At 37.4% G+C, this 15960-nt stretch overlaps 1 protein-coding gene across 2 annotated transcripts in view; it reads right to left on the bottom strand.

Annotated features, from left to right (window-relative positions):
• Positions 1 to 15960, bottom strand: part of CUNH1orf87 (chromosome unknown C1orf87 homolog) — a 71532-nt gene that overhangs the window by 28202 nt on the left and 27370 nt on the right. For both annotated transcript variants that reach the window (XM_021229611.2, XM_040757139.1), the window contains exons 4-7: positions 12294 to 12434; positions 11434 to 11697; positions 8070 to 8191; positions 3950 to 4115 (exon numbers count right to left, since the gene is read on the bottom strand). In XM_021229611.2, coding sequence (XP_021085270.1) covers positions 3950 to 4115; positions 8070 to 8191; positions 11434 to 11697; positions 12294 to 12434 — 693 coding nt within the window. The remainder of the gene's footprint in view (positions 1 to 3949; positions 4116 to 8069; positions 8192 to 11433; positions 11698 to 12293; positions 12435 to 15960) is intronic.

Here is a 15960-nt window from a genome sequence, read left to right as displayed (position 1 = left end):
CTCTGCTCCTCCAAGCTGTTTTTCATTCCTTTCTTGAATGCTCCTATATCTCCTTTGATCATATTTAATCTTTTTCATTGACTTCTCTTGGCTACTTACTCCAAATGGGGTGCCTTCTTCAGTCTTCTTACTGTCTCAGACTTCTGTATGCTTGGGAGTGGTCTAAACTGCTTCCATGATGTCCAATCCATCTCGAAGAGTCTCAAGTCATTATGCAATTTCAGTCTTACTACCCAGAGAGTCATGTGCGTCGGCTCTTACTTTACTCCTTCACATTACTCCTTTCTTCAGTTTATTATCTTAGTGAAAGCATTGTCATCTAACAAGTTGGTGATTTTGGAGCTAGTTTTGACCCACATTCAATGACACAACAAAATGTGCCTTGTCTTTCCTAGTGTGCCCATGCTTCCAGTTAGTGCCTTATTTGAAGTATCATCAAGGGAGTAGCTTCCTACAAGGCTCCACTTTCGGTTTTGCTTGTTTGAAAAAAAACTCTCAAAATTATATTTAAATGTCCCTTTGATAGCTCAAATGTGACTATGTTATTTGCACATTTAAAATGCTTTGGTGGCTACAATGGTTTCATAGAGTAAAATGTAAACTTCTTGGAAAGATCCTTCATACACAGGATCGTATTTTTTACTCCACAGTTGACTTAAAACTTTTCCTTAAGTGGTCATTTTCTCTCTGAGTCCTTATTCTGGAATGATTCACACTGTGCGTTTGGCCCAGATCATCATTTTACCTTATACTCTTCTGTTTGTTTTCAAGCCTATATGCTGATCAAGGTACAATATTTACACAATCTCTTTGGACCACTTTCAGATAAGCTACATTGGTGTCCAGTTCTATGCTCAAGTAATGGCTAACTCTACCTTTGTCACAGAATTTTGATGGCATTTGTCTTTCCTTAACTTCCTGATAAACACTGAAATTGAAATTGTTCTGGTTGGTACCTAGAACACACAGTGATTAATGTAGTCAAAAGTGAAAATCAGTTAAATAATACTGATCAGAAATATAGCTGTTGCATTGAAGGTAGAGAATAATGCAGAAATAGCAGAAATATTTGAACTGTTTTAGGACAGAGATATAGAAACAATGAAATATGAGAAGTGTGACTGAGAAGCTGTAGAAGATGGCTGGGGAATCTGACATCTTAGCAAATGTTCAAAGGGGAATTTTGGAAGTTCTCTAAAAGTATTCAACTGAGGCTACATGCTCAAGATCTGAGTTTGTACAGTTCTGGTGAATGTATACCTTGCTCAGGAAATGGGCAAGATGTGATAGCTAATTGTCAACATGATGAGATCTAGAGTAACCTGAGGGATGGGTCTCAAAAGATAACTGAGAGATTATCTTCATTAGATTAAATTAGGTGGCAAGACCTCATCATTGTGGGTAGCACAATTCCCCGAGTGGGATCCTCGAATCTATAAAAGAAGAAAGTGAGCTGAGAACAAGCCTTCATCATGATTCTCTATTTCTTGACTGTGGATGCAATATAACCAGCTGCTTCAAGCTCTTGTTGCTGTAACATACTTGCCATGATGGTCTGTACCCTCTAGTTGTGAGCGAAAATAAGCTCTTCCTTCCACAATTTTGGTAGGGTATTTTATCATGGCCATAAGGAGAGTTACTAAGACAATGGATCAGTTAATAAAGAAATACAAGTGGATCCACATTGTCTTTGCAGTCTTGTCAAGTCACCAATGTACCAAAAATGTACACGACAACAAGATGACTGATACTAAATTTGTTTCTATACTATTTTTTGTGACTGGTCAAAACTCAATTGATGTGGGTGACAAGATCTAAAGATTAGTTTTGACAATGTTTAGTTTTCTTGGAAACCACAGGTGGTCTGCAAACCCTTTGAATTGAGATAGTTTTTGGTGTTTTTATTCCCACTTTATTCTTATTTTTTCATCTTTTCCTGGTAAGGGGTAGTGTATAGCTGTCATGGACTACCCAAGAAAGTTCATGGTTCTCTTTTCTGCACTTTTAACAAAGTTAAGACGTGTAGTTCTAAATTTTCAATGCTTCTTGTCTTTATATTCTGCTCTCAACTTAGGGTCCAGGAATAAGGAAGTTGTGGTGTGGCTGCAACCTTTTGCTTCCTGTATCAAATATCCCTTGGGCCTTAATTTGCTTCACATTCTGAGGAAACAGAACTCTATTTAACATGCCTCCCAGAACTGTATTACTCTTTGAGTGAGTTCCAGATGTCTTAAGAGATGCCAGATGGCTCATGAAAGACAGACCAGCTTTAAGGAAAATACACCCTGTTTCCTTGGATTTGTACCATAAAGTTAAGCTTTCAGTCCAGCGGTAGACAAGAACACTTAAAGACTCTATGATAGCCAATGTTTAATGCTGTATCATCTGACCACAGGACAAAGACCTCAGAAAACTGGTGTATGTGTGTGTGTGTGTGTGTGTGTGTGTGTGTGTGTGTGTGTGAGAGAGAGAGAGAGAGAGAGAGATACTGGGTCACACACAAATACTTTCACATGCTTAGTATCATTTAATCTTCATAATAGTCAAAGAAGGTGCTACTTGGAACCGAAGTTTTCCAGATGAAAATCTGAGACCAAAAGATTTTAAGCGGGTGCATTTTAATTTTCAAGTTACTTGTGTTATAGTCTATGCATAACATCTGAGAACACCAGGCTTCGCCAGTGGCATTACATGGTTTCCAATCTAACAAAGAACTGCTGTTTCTTAGTCTATTCTTATTCTCATGAACATAAAACAGGCAAGTCATGAGGTTCAGACTGTCCTGCATTATTCCCTTTCTACTAAAACATGTTTGCATATACAGGAACAGGCACATGCACACACAGACATTAGCATAAGCCTTGCTTTGGATGCCAACTGCATAATTGCAGTCCCAGAGAAATGCAGCTTTTGTTTGCGAATAAAACCTCACCTGTACTGTAGTGTATCTTTGCTTTCTTAGTAAACATCAGAAACTAAGCTGACTCCCTTAGCTTTATTCCCAGCATGCCCAAAACGAAGGATATGTGCCAATGTGTCTGATAGACTTGTGCCCCCTATAATTTCCAATCTTCTCTAATGTTCTAATTTCTATCATTTGGGTAGTGTTCTCAGTAGAAACTTCTAGACATCGCCTAGATGTCTAGAATATTAACTCTGTCCCTTGTTACTTGTGGCCAAGAATTAGTTCAGTTGTGTTTTTCAAAATTTAGAATTTATTTGACACCTAACTATGTTTCATGATATATTGTGTAAAGAGGTAACTTTGCTGATGTTATACGAGAGATCATGTCAGTTAAGAATTTAGCACAGTGATCAGCACTTAGTAAGAATTAAACAGTGTGAAGCTGTGCTATTATCAATGCAGTTATCATAATAGCAGCAATCATCATTCTACCTCTTTCCAATGTAGCTTTGAGACATCAGTTTATTTGGCTAGGGAAGATTCATGAATTAATATGGTTCTGGGTCCTCTTCCATGAAACACATCTGCACTGGTAATTACTGTCTCAAATCAGCATGCTGAGCTCTATCCACAATAAATTACATCAATCCTAAAATATGGTCTTCCCAAGGCATGAGATGCCACATGCTGGTCCCAGTAGAAGCTGAGAGAGGATGTGAGAAATGAGTTTGGCCTTGGGAAAGCACTTGTTTCCATTGTGAGGTGTTATTTGGATATTATCGTATTTTTTATTATTAACATTAGATATAGCACAATGTAAGTAACTGCTGGACCAGTTTTGTACATTAAAAAATCTCTTCTCTGTTTTTCTCTTCTCAAGTACACACACACACACACACAAACACACAACCACCCCCAAAACAGTTGAGTAATGTAATCCACAGGGAGAACACAGACAATAGCTGTGCCTATGGTTAATATAGACTCAATGTTCTGCAGAAGTTCTGTTGACCCTTGACAAATCTGAAATCTAATTTTGGCTACCTTAGGCAGAGGGAGGCAGCCAGAAAATGACTGATCTTCTTTGCGAAGGCTCAGGTTGAGGTTGTCTATGTTGAATTTGCCTTGGCATGTTCTTAGTGCCATCTTCAAAATCTCCAGCAAGCTCTTGTTCACTTCCGATAGTAAGCCAGAACCTTGAGGTGGTGTGCTGCGTAGAGAGGCAAACAAAAGACTATGAGAAAGATGGCCTGCTAAAAGTCTCCATGTTTTCATGTTGTGCTTCTCAGTTCGGCTATTCCCTGGGATTCACCTAAATCTTAATAACCTGGAAATGGGAGGAATGTGCAATTTTAATAGATTAACCTAACTTATTTTCACAGAAATGAGCCTTGCAATTTCTTCTCAGGAGGCACAAACCAGCTGGGTTCTCACGTAGATCTAGGCACCTAAACTGTCTTCTAGCTCTCTTTTCTCATTTGAGAGGAAAATAGAAATAAAAAGCAAATTATATTCTTGACGTACTTAATCTTTGTACTTTTAAGTTCAGTTAATTACAAATAGTTTTCCAAACTAATGATTTCCACAAGCAAAGCCAAACATATGCTGCCATATTGTAATAGGGGACTTACACAGGAAATCCTCTACTGGGCAGAGGTATTGCATGATTTCTAACCTTCTTCTTTATGTCTAGAGACCTAGCGTTTGGGGAATAATATTTACTTGTAGTCTAACATGTAAATATATAATTATTAATACATTCATGCTTGGTTTATTTCTTCTTTAAATAATTGGTGAATGGTAGAAGTAGCTGGGCACTAAAATGTTATATTGATTTATTTCACAAACCCTTTACTCACAAATTCATTTCTTCCTCCTGATCCATCTTAACTACACCTCCTCTGTGAAGTTCAAACTGAGTTACACTTTTGACATGAAGTGTCACCTGCTCATACTGAGACATCCACACCTCACGTCCACATGTACCAAGTTTCTTTCAGTGGTGTGCAGACTTTGCCAATCAGATATCTGGGTTTCGGATTTGATTTGATTTTCTCCTTTCTTTCAACACCAGTTTCTAAGGGTCAAGATTCCTCAGGCGTAGGTTCTTGCTCAGTTGGCTGAGTGCTGACTGGGAAGGAGCTATGTGGAATGTACTAGAGATGGCAGGATTTCTGGAAAGACTGTTCCAGGAGTATATTTCGTCTGTTTTATTTTAGTCTCCTGCCAAGGAGCTACCACACCCAGCAGATGATAATAAGGACTTCCTCTTCAGCTGCTGGCTCAATCTTATATTTCTATCAACACACTATTTGCTCTGAACAAAGCAATTCTTCTATGATATACTCAACATGACCTCTTTTTGTACCTTCATAAACCAGAGATTCCTTGGGGTCCTGCAAGTCATGTGGTATAACATCTTTAAATACTTGGAAATGTCATTTTATTCGATACATATTTGTTGAGCACCTTTTATAAGCCAGCAACTACGGCAGGACTAAGAGAGACATAAAGTTGGCTAGGGTAGATGCCATTCCTAACCTCAAATGCCAAATATGTAACTCTTAATGCAATGCCTGTCAAGAAGGAAAAGAGCTCTGGACCATGAGAAAAAGAAATATAATCCCATCCAGGGGACAGAAGTGTCCTCCTGTTTAGCACTTATTAGTTCTGGGTGGTCAATAAACTTCCAGAACCATAATTTTATAATCTATAGTACATGAGGGATGGTTGCTGCTTATTTAAATTTTCTGTGGCTCATGGCTACTAATAACATAGTTGTTTCCTGAGCCACACTTAGCTGGAGTATCCACATACTAATATAGTTTTCTATTGATTATGACCCCATAAGGAGGAGACAAGGCCTGTCCAATTTGGGAATTTACTGTGTCCAGCAGAGTGCACCCTGCAATGAAAATTTGCAAAATTTAAGCATTACAGTCAAGGGTTGAGGTATAGGAAGGTATTATTGTTGCAAAGAATGGAATCTACCTGTGGGTGGAGACATACCATGTCTTCTCCCTTAATAGTTAATCCAGTAGGGTAGGTCAATCAACTAGCCAAGGGACCATCCCTAAGGAAGTTGAGTTCACAATAAGCCATGCTAAAGAAATGGGAAGAATAATTACCCCCTTAATGGGACAATGTTCTTTTCCCTCCCCACATGAAGTCATTTACTGAGCCAAAGCCATGTAGCTTCTTTAAGTCTTTACACTGTTATGAGTTACTCAGGAAGGCATAAGTTGACTTCCTTCTTCTTATTTCTTTTCTAAGTATGCTTTCCACACCCTTTGGGGCTCAGTTTTTCTATAGCTCACCCCCACAGCCTGTCTGCCATATGTCTGACCTCTTTGCTGGCTCAACTTAAATGTCACAGTGTCGTGACTTCCTCTTTTCCTCTTCATCTCCCTTGCCTGGTGGGGCAGCTGCCAAAATTTACATCTTGCTTGCCTTGGGTTTTATTTCTAATAAAATTGTCTTTGAGCTTTCTTCTGAGTTCTTTCATAAATTATTTTATTAATGAGACTAAGAACCCAGAGGGTGACAACTCTGGTGGGACTTGCTAAATTTTCTAGAACAGAATCAGCTCTACTGCCTGGGTCCAGGGACACCTATCCCCAGTGTTACAGTTTCTAACTATGAAGCAGCCCTAACTGAAAAGAGAAGTAATAAGAAGACCATGTACCAGGAACTGTTCTAAAGAACTTTGTACTTGTCCATTTATTTTATTTTACTTTCAGTTGTTTTACAACAGAATTTCACTTCATACCTCTGCCTGCCTTGAACTTGCTGTGTAGAAAAGGCTGACATGAAACCCAGAGTGATCCTCCTGCATCTGTTACTTACTTTTAAAATTAATTTTCTGTGTTAGAATACAATACCAAGAATTTCATTAGGTAAGTTTCACAAACACATCTCACTAAACATGGCTCTCAATCATCCTGCTTTTCATGCTCCATTATCCTAGGAAAACCTCTTACTTCTTCCTTTCCTTCCCCAAGAGTGGCCCCCAAATCTCACTTTCATTGTTCTTTCTTTTCTTCTATCCCTTAAGTTCTCTTTCTCCTCTTTCACAATACCTTTTAGTTTCCTGACCTATATTCACACAGGTATAAATACATACATACACACATGCAAGCACACTCATACACACTTTTAAATCTGAGTCGTAAGATATCCAGAAAAGGGAAAACATACTTGTTGATCTTTGACTTCATTAATAGCTAAAAATCAGTGAAAGGAAGTTTATTTGAATCTGTTTCCAACTGGACACTGCAAGCACAGCAGAGGTAGGTTAATTCTAAGGTTACATAGTTATTCTGTGATAAAGATCTTGAACCCAGGTTTTTGGCAATAAAGCCCATGTTCCTGACAACTGAACTCCTTCCTGTTCTTGGGAAGCAAAGAAAATAGCACACAAAATTCTGCCTCATGTCTAATATATCTCTCATATACACTTTGATAAAAAATCTGTCATTTCTTTTGCTTGCAATTAGGCAGAAATATTATTGATTTTGATATTTCAAACCCTTTGCCAATACCGATAACATAGGACTTCCCTGATCAAACCTACTTTTAGGATCACACTTTATAGGTGAGATCTGCTCCATACATGATTCTTTCTTTTTTTTTTTAATGAGATTTTCTTTTTCAAACATAAACACAAAAGAAGATATTTTGGCATTAAGAAATACATGATATTAATGCAAATTAGTTTCTATTCTGAGCAGGGAGAGATGAGAGGGAGAGGGTATGGGGAGGGAGCGAGGAAAAGGGGAGAAAAAGAGACAGAGATAGAGACTATACACACAAACCAAGTGTTTGTGAATTGGGTTTGTTACTCTAGCGAATATGCCTCCACTATCCTGAAAGTTCTAAAATTCTAGGTCAATGGACTAAAAGTTTGTTTCACAAATTCAAACTCTGGAGCTTTAGGTCAGGAGGCTGAAGCCCTCATGAGAAGAACTAATGCTATTACAGTAGAGGTTACAAGGTTTCTTTCTATTCCCTCCCCCCCAATGTGACATCTGAAAACCAAAACATAAGCATCTTCCATCTTAAACTTTGAACTTTCAAAACTAGCCAGCAACAGTATTTCAATTCACTGCAACAATATAGCTTGAGAGATGGAGGAACAATATGCCTATGAAAAGGGAAAGAATACCTTTGTCTATGTTGGCATTGGCTTGGAGTTTTCCTTGGGTTATTGTATACAGCATTTCCATTTTTCTCCAATTTATCTGAACTTGCCCCTTTTAAAAACCAAAGTAGATCTTCATAATTCACCTAAAAATTAAATAGAAAATCTTTACTTAATTTGCATTTAAGGGAACGTGGCCTGTTGGAGCCAGTGTACTTGGAAAATGTTTACCATTGATAGTTTTTAAAAATCCTATTTAAAAATTCAGACCCATAATTATTAGTGGTTTGGGATAAATGGTCTTATCTGAACAAATAGCAAAATAGTACCTCCTCATCGATACCTGGTGGTTGGGCATATAGCCCAACTACTTAAATTCTTGGCAGGAACCTTATAGCACTAAAAGATTTTTAAACATGCAATAGCCATATATTCATTCAAAACCCAACATATAAAACAGTTTTGACCATCCTCATACAGTTTTGCCTCACTGTAGCCTTGCTCTGAGCACACATCATATGCACTGCTCTTGCATTACATCATCAAACACCAGTGATCCCTGTCTGAAACACCTTGCCTTGGACTACAGACCACCATGTGTTGGTAATTGCAGGGTTCTTACTGTACATAGAGCTTTCTGCCCATACAGAAACACAGGGGGCTTAATTACAGAAAATGAAGACTTTTGGTATTTTTTAATGCAATCATTCCTCAGTATATTTTGTCAATTTAGTGTATTTTTGGATTATATTTTATTCAAATGTTTGGTAGAAAAAGCTGTTATTTGAGTTCTTAACTTGACTTTCATGAACATGCATTCAGTGAAGTTTAAATTGTGATTAGGATTAGGATAGGTTTTTCATCTTCAAAGGTAGCATTAAACATACTTCAGCCGTTTTGAACTGGGTTGTTTTTTGTGATGAGATATGCTTAGCGTTGACAATTACACAATGATAGTATCGATCAATTTTGATAATTGATGTATGAAAAATGTTGAGGGTGCTCTATATTGTGCAGTAACAAATATTCAGCTCAGACTGGCTTCTTGGTTGTGTTTATGAATGTGTGTAGTGTATGTGTACTTACACAAGTATGGACACATATGTATACTTGTGGAAGGTTGTTGTTAGGTATCTTTCTCGGTTATGCATTGCCTCGTGTATTAAGGAAGAGTGGCATGACTTCATTTAAGTTGCATATATACATATATATTTACACATAGTATAATTTTATGTAAATATAAAATAATACCATTCCTTAGGTTTTGTCAAGAATCCTTAGTGTTATTTGTAAAGAAGTAATTCTGGGGCTGGGGAGATGGCTCATGAGGCAAAGCACTTGCCACACAAGAAAGACATGAAGAATGAGAGTTCAGATTTCTAGCATCCTACCTATAATCCTAGCTCATGTGAGAGGAGGACGAGTTCCCCGGATTAAGCCAGTTAGCTAGGTTCAAGTGAGAGACTCTGCTTTAATGCAGCTATATTTATAAAGTGCCTACTGGCACATAGTTCATGGGTTTGATTCCCAACATCAAATAAAACCAGATTTTGTGGCAAAAGCCTATATCAGAACTCTTGTAAGATGGATGCAGGAGGATCAGAAACTCAAGGTTATCTTTTGCTGTGGCATAATCCTTTTGTACACTGTGAAGATTTGCCACTGTGATTGATTTAATGAAGAAGCTGAATAGGATAAAGTTAGGCAGGAAAGCCAAACTGAGAATGATAGGAAGAACAAGGCAGAATTAGACGAGTCACTAGCAGAAACACAGAGAGAAGCAATATGGGCATGCTGTACTGAGAAAAGGTACCAAGCTGCATGGAAAAACATAGATAAAAATATGGATTAATTTAAATGTAAGAGTTAGCTAGTGACAAGCCTGAGTTATTAGCTGAGCATTTGTAATTAATATAACCAACAGTGTGTTTATTTTGGAGCTGCTGGGGGAACAGAATCTAGCATCTACAATCTTCAACTACACATGTACCTTCAGCTGCCAGTCTGGATTGCATCATATCGTGTTGGAAAACATCAATCAATGACACTTGCTTTAAACCACTGAGGATTTGGGATTGTTATTGTTGAACGAATAACATAGTATTTAGCCTATTTTCCCTCTCACATCTCAGGAGTTGTTATTATATATGATATGTACTTTTAAGTTTAGATGAATTCATATATTCTTGAGGCAAGAATTTAGTGAGCTAGGTAAAAAAAAGCCAAGATTGTTTCCCAATGTAGTAAGGGATTGAAAGATGGTCACTGTCTTTCACTGCTAAGATAGAGGTCATCCACATGCTCTGGATATCAGAACCTTCAGAGAACCAGAGGAATAGCCATAGAGAGAGTTAAGGAATTTCATATGAGGCAGGTCTTGAGCCATAAAGAAATATTGAACGCAAGTTTCATGTACTTTGTGCCATGTATTGTCAAAATACTGCTAAATCTCCTATGATAGAAAAGGTTCAATTGTAACAGCTTAGAGTAAAGAAAATATTTACTTGAGCATCTAAGAGCTAGACATAATATCAGTGCTTTACATTTGTCATATCATTAAATCCTGACACGATGCCCAAGAGATTGGTTTTGACTTGATTTCTTAGTCAAGATCATTGAGGCATCAGGGACATTGAATAGGACAGTCGCATGTCATAGAGTTGTAACTGCTGGGATTTGGGTCAGCACCCTGGCCTTCCTTTGTGAGGTTTGCTCTGTTTATGACCTTGCTGTCAATGATATTCACTCATGGTTTTCTCATTGTTATCATTTCCATTTCAAGATAATTTCCTGTAGATATGTGATTTGTCTATATTTGGACCATAGTGCAATCAGAAACAAGTGAATTTGGGTTTAATGCCCAAATATAGGCCATATCAAAAGCCACTATGATCTTATCATTGGTAAACTCATGTTTCAGCTCTAGGTTTGCCATTAAATCCTTGGGCCCAAGTTTTCAAAATAGTAGTGATAAATTATATTTTAAATTATATTTTACCTCTGACCTCTAAGAAACTGCCACAACACATAAGAAATCTTAGTCAAGCCGTCTACTCTTACCATGAGGCTTGCAGACCATGTCAACTCACCACTGGACACAAGAAGGCCCATTGTCTTGAATCAGTACACAGGGTTCATATGTTTAGGACAGTGAAAGTTGAGACAAGAAAACTCTTTTAACAGAAATTGAACAGAACTGAGATCTCTAACTTTATCTCCTATTCTGGTATTTTTTGATGAAAACTTCTACCATGAATATGAATAAACTTAGGGGTCCCTAGGAAAGGCCATGGTAAAGATGAAACTAACTTCTTACTTTTATCATCCTCTTGGATTAAAGGCAGAGACACAAAAGGAACCCTCATCTCCGATCACATGTTGGCCATACCATTTCAGAAGAATCCTTTCTGGCAAATCTTTGGCAGAGGAGCTTCACTGTTGGTAACTGCAGAGGGATTTCAAGCCTTAGGAACAGGTGGCTCAGCTGTGATTGGAAGAGAAACCCTGAAGCAATGGGGTCCAGAGTCTTCAGCTCTTTCAGAAGTTTGTCCCACAGGCTGGAGTTCAATGGGTATGACTTGAGTTCTTTTCTGACCAAAGTGAGTAGAAAATCATCTTCTTTTGTTGTTATACTTGGCCTTTGGACAATTTCCTAACACAACAAAGGGCAGAAATCTGAGGAGATCTCTGAAACAAGACAGGTAAATGCCTGAGGAGGAAGCAGAAATGACCAGGGCAGGTGCCACTGCTTACACCTGCAGGGCTGGCATAGGATAAGTTAAGATGGGAGTTTCATTACTTTATGGGACCTGGAATTTGTTCCTTAGCAAGGAAAAAAACAAATCATTGGAGAGGACACACATAGGCTCTTTAACACCCTTCACTGTCTTACACAATGAACATAAAACATATCGTCTTGAATAAATTTTAGAATAGTAAATTTTAAAGACTTGTCAAGTTGACAAGCTTAGTGTTGAGAATGAAACAAAGATGGAAGCTGAATCAAATTGGGTTAACTGGGACTGCAGGAAGCCTTCTGGGAAATTTGGAGTAAAGGAAGGTTTTCCAGTAAAGTCCCCAGGGAAGATTCCTGCAAACCTGCTGAGTATGGGGATTATGACATTTGTCAGTCCATCCTCAGACTTTCGAATTAGTAAATTAGTATTTCACATTAAAATATGAAGTTAATGAGTAATGCTCATCAGCCACACAGCTATAGAAAACAGGTCAAAATTTCAGTATACACACCTCAGTTTGGCCAGAGCTGTCCTTTGTTATATGTTCCAAGGACCAGTCTCTAGACTTTCTTCTGGGGAGACCGTGTATATAGGAAAGAGTCTGGTCTCCAGTTGGTACAGAGCTACAGTAGACTTTTGCATCTTGTGAAATCTTAAAGAAACAAAGACAAATGCAAGCAAATAACAGAAATGGGGAAGGAAAAACAAAACAAAGAGGGAAAATATTAGTGATCCAAGTGTATTCTTTCAGCAATTCCAGTTCTCAATGTACTTCAGCCCATGTAGTCATCCAGTTACTGAATTTCCAGTGAAGAATTTCAGCAATAGACAATTAACACATGTTGAGGAAAAATGTTAACAATTAGATACTGTCTTATGTGTGCAAGAAAGGTGTCTCTGACAGACACACACAAGAAAATAGGTAGAACATAAGGTGTTTGTAGGCAAAAAAATGTGTGTTCTTACCAGAAATAGGAGTCTTTGTAGGATGTTTTAATTAGCAAGTTCATGAAGGGTGGTAAAGGCAATTATGAAGTTTGCCAAGAATATATGAAACTAAAATGTTACTCTCCAAAAATATTATTAAAGTTCATAGCAAAACAACAATGGATTTGGGGGCAAGGTTAAAACATCATCTTATCATGCCATAGAATATGGTGAATTATTGTTGCTTTAAATTTTTTTCTGTATTTTATGATGGTTTATCAAGTTAGCTGACAGGGCCTTTAGTGACTAAGGAATATTGATCTGCCTAGGGGTAGGTAGATAATGGGGACAGAAAATGACTTGTTTGTAAAACTCTTTTCACTAACTAGCTGCTACCTTTATGTAACTGCTGTACTTTAAATTATTGACTAAGTAGCACTGGAATTCAGATGCTCAGAAGCAATCCTTCTGTCCCAGTTTGGTGGAAATTCTTCAACCTGACCAGTAACCTATTTGTGTTGTCCTGCCTTGATGATCCCAAGAAACTTCACAACTTTGGCATTGTCTTTTCCCTCCAGTGTCTTTTTGCCTTTTGATTGAGGTTCATATTTTCTCACATGCCCGAAATGCAACAGTGTACCAACCTTTCTCAAATGTAGTCAGGCAACCACCAGCTCACCAATAAGGACATGGAGATTTAATAATCATTATGAAAGCTTGGCCTTTAGCCTAGGCTTTTCTAAAACTTGCTTTTATAACTTCACGCAATACTTTTATTGGTCTACATTTTGCCATGTGGATTGGTTACCTCTCCTCTGTACCATGTGCCCAACTTGCTCCATGTTTTGCTGACATAATTCATGCATCTAGATGCCTTCACATCTTCTCTCTCCTGCCTGCTATTGCCCATCCATCTTTTTACTAAACCAGTCAGAAGGCACCTTGGCAAAAAAAAAAGACATCTTCACAGTTTACAAAAGATTATCTCACAACATTTCCCCCTTTTGGTCTAAATAAAAAAGAATAGTCTTAACTCTAACATAGTATAACTATATACAATAAGAAAAACTGTCTGGTGAGAATTACATTCACAATGTCCAGTCTGTCTGTATTTGGCAAATTTGGAGAAAGCCTGGACAGTCACTCAAGGTTCCTGTAACACTGGGGCACCCATCTTCGACATATAGGCCTAGAATATCTGACAGACTTTTCTGTGAAGCAGTAATTTTTGAAGGACTGTCTTACCTTGTCTTGGAAATGTTTGTCAGTGACCTACAACAATATTTATTTGTGCCTTGCTTGTTCAATTTGGACAGCATACTGTCAGCAGTCAAAACAAGAGCAATTTCTTTGCCCAGAATCTAACTTTGCCTCAAAGAAAGAAAATTCCATATGATGGTTCTTTAATGTCTACCCTCCATTTTTGAAGTAAATTGGTGCTTCCAGGAGCAGATGTGTCTCACTTTCATCAAAACCTTATGTCACTAAAACATTTTATGTGCCACATTCTGTCAGTCCAGAAGTGTTTGAAGACTATTTAAAACATATCTCTGTTTGACCTTCAAAACATGCCTAGCATGACTATGAGTTTGATTGCTATAGATGACTAACCATTAACTTAAATTTCTTAATTAACCTAAAAAATTTGTAATAATAACATTTAAGGACTAGAACTTGACATTGCATTTTCAAATGAGGAGCATAGATACAATACCTCAAACAAAAGAAGAAACATATATTCAACATGTTAGAACAAAATAACCTTCAATTTGTATCAATATAAAAAATCCATACCAATGTAAAATATTTGATATTAGTAGTTACTTTTTAGTTTAAAAATTGATTCAATAATCTACCCTTTTATCCTATCATTCCTATATCCTACTTTTTTCTTTTCAGAATCATATCCTTGAATCTAACCCCATTTGCTTAGATTTTTCCTGATTATAACCAGTAACAACTTTCAACCAACCCTCCTAAAGAAATAAGAAACATCTGTAATTCACCAAATGACCAAAAACCCTCTATCCTAACTATTAGGAATGTGGGCATCATGTTTTCTAGATTGCTTCTTGTTGTTTGGAGGTGACAGCACCTTTGGGAGATTATGAGAAAATTGGAATAATGGTCAAGTTTTGGGAGAGCTAGTTGTATTATTTTTCTTTAGTTTCTGTGCTATGGGAATGTGTAGTGTTTATATGAAGTCCTGAATGGAGTAGTCTGAAAGACTGGGTCATCTCAGCTAGCAGCTTTGAAATTGTGCTGGATGTACAATTTTGAGGAACCTGCACTAAAGGCATTTTAAGAGGTTGCATCACCTGGGATATTTGTCTTTTTGGTGTCTGGTCCTTTTTTTTTCTCCTGAAAACACACAAGCTTTGAAAGGTAACATATATATCTGCATTAACACAAGTATGGAAATGAGGTTAAATATGTTAAAAACGAATGCTTATTTTATGTTTGAGAAGGTAAAAGGCATCTGTCACTTTATAAGTCTGTTTGGACTACATAACCAAACTGTAATATAAATCTCTATGCATGCTATATGAAAGGGTGGCATGTAATAAGTCATAAAGACTCTATAACCAACATGATCTATGTCTCATCCATTCTAAAAATCGTTTCTATGTCTAGGGAACAACTCTTATGTCATCTGTCTTGTTTTTTCTTTTTCTTTTCCTTCAAGTCTATAGTCAAGATTTTTAGGAGTTCTCCCACAATCAAATATGATTTTTATTAATTTTGAATAAATCCATAACTTTTTGTTTCCTCTGGAAACAAAGGCAAAACCTCTCTCCCAAAGAAACAATATTTTTACTTCCATTCTGAAGTTAAGACATTTAAATTTTTTTCTCATTCTTTTTATTTGTGTCTTTCACATGCCTTCATATCCAACCTCTGTTCCTGTGATACTCCACAAAAAATATAATAAAATTTAAGAGAAGGAAGAAAAAAGAAAGAAAAATTCAATCTCATCATGGAAGCTACAGTGTGACACAGGGAGGAACATAGTAAACACTTTTACCCATGATCTTTACTTGGAAGTGTTCATTGCAGAGAGTCATTGGTATGGTTTGAGGCCTCTGTTTCTGCTACACTAGTAATTCTTGGCCCTCACTGGAATTCCTCTTGGTTATTCTGCTATTGCTTTGTGTTGTGGAAATCCTGAGCTTTGGCTCTGCAGGAACTGGTTCCTTCACTCTATTCCAGAAGATCACAAGTGAGGTGGTTGCTGGGGTGGGCCAACACAT

Source organism: Mesocricetus auratus, unplaced genomic scaffold, assembly GCF_017639785.1.
Source record: "Mesocricetus auratus isolate SY011 unplaced genomic scaffold, BCM_Maur_2.0 Super-Scaffold_100014, whole genome shotgun sequence".
Lineage (NCBI taxonomy): Eukaryota > Metazoa > Chordata > Mammalia > Rodentia > Cricetidae > Mesocricetus > Mesocricetus auratus.
The sequence above is the reverse complement of the archived record's forward strand: the minus strand, read 5'-3'. Positions and strand labels throughout refer to the sequence as shown.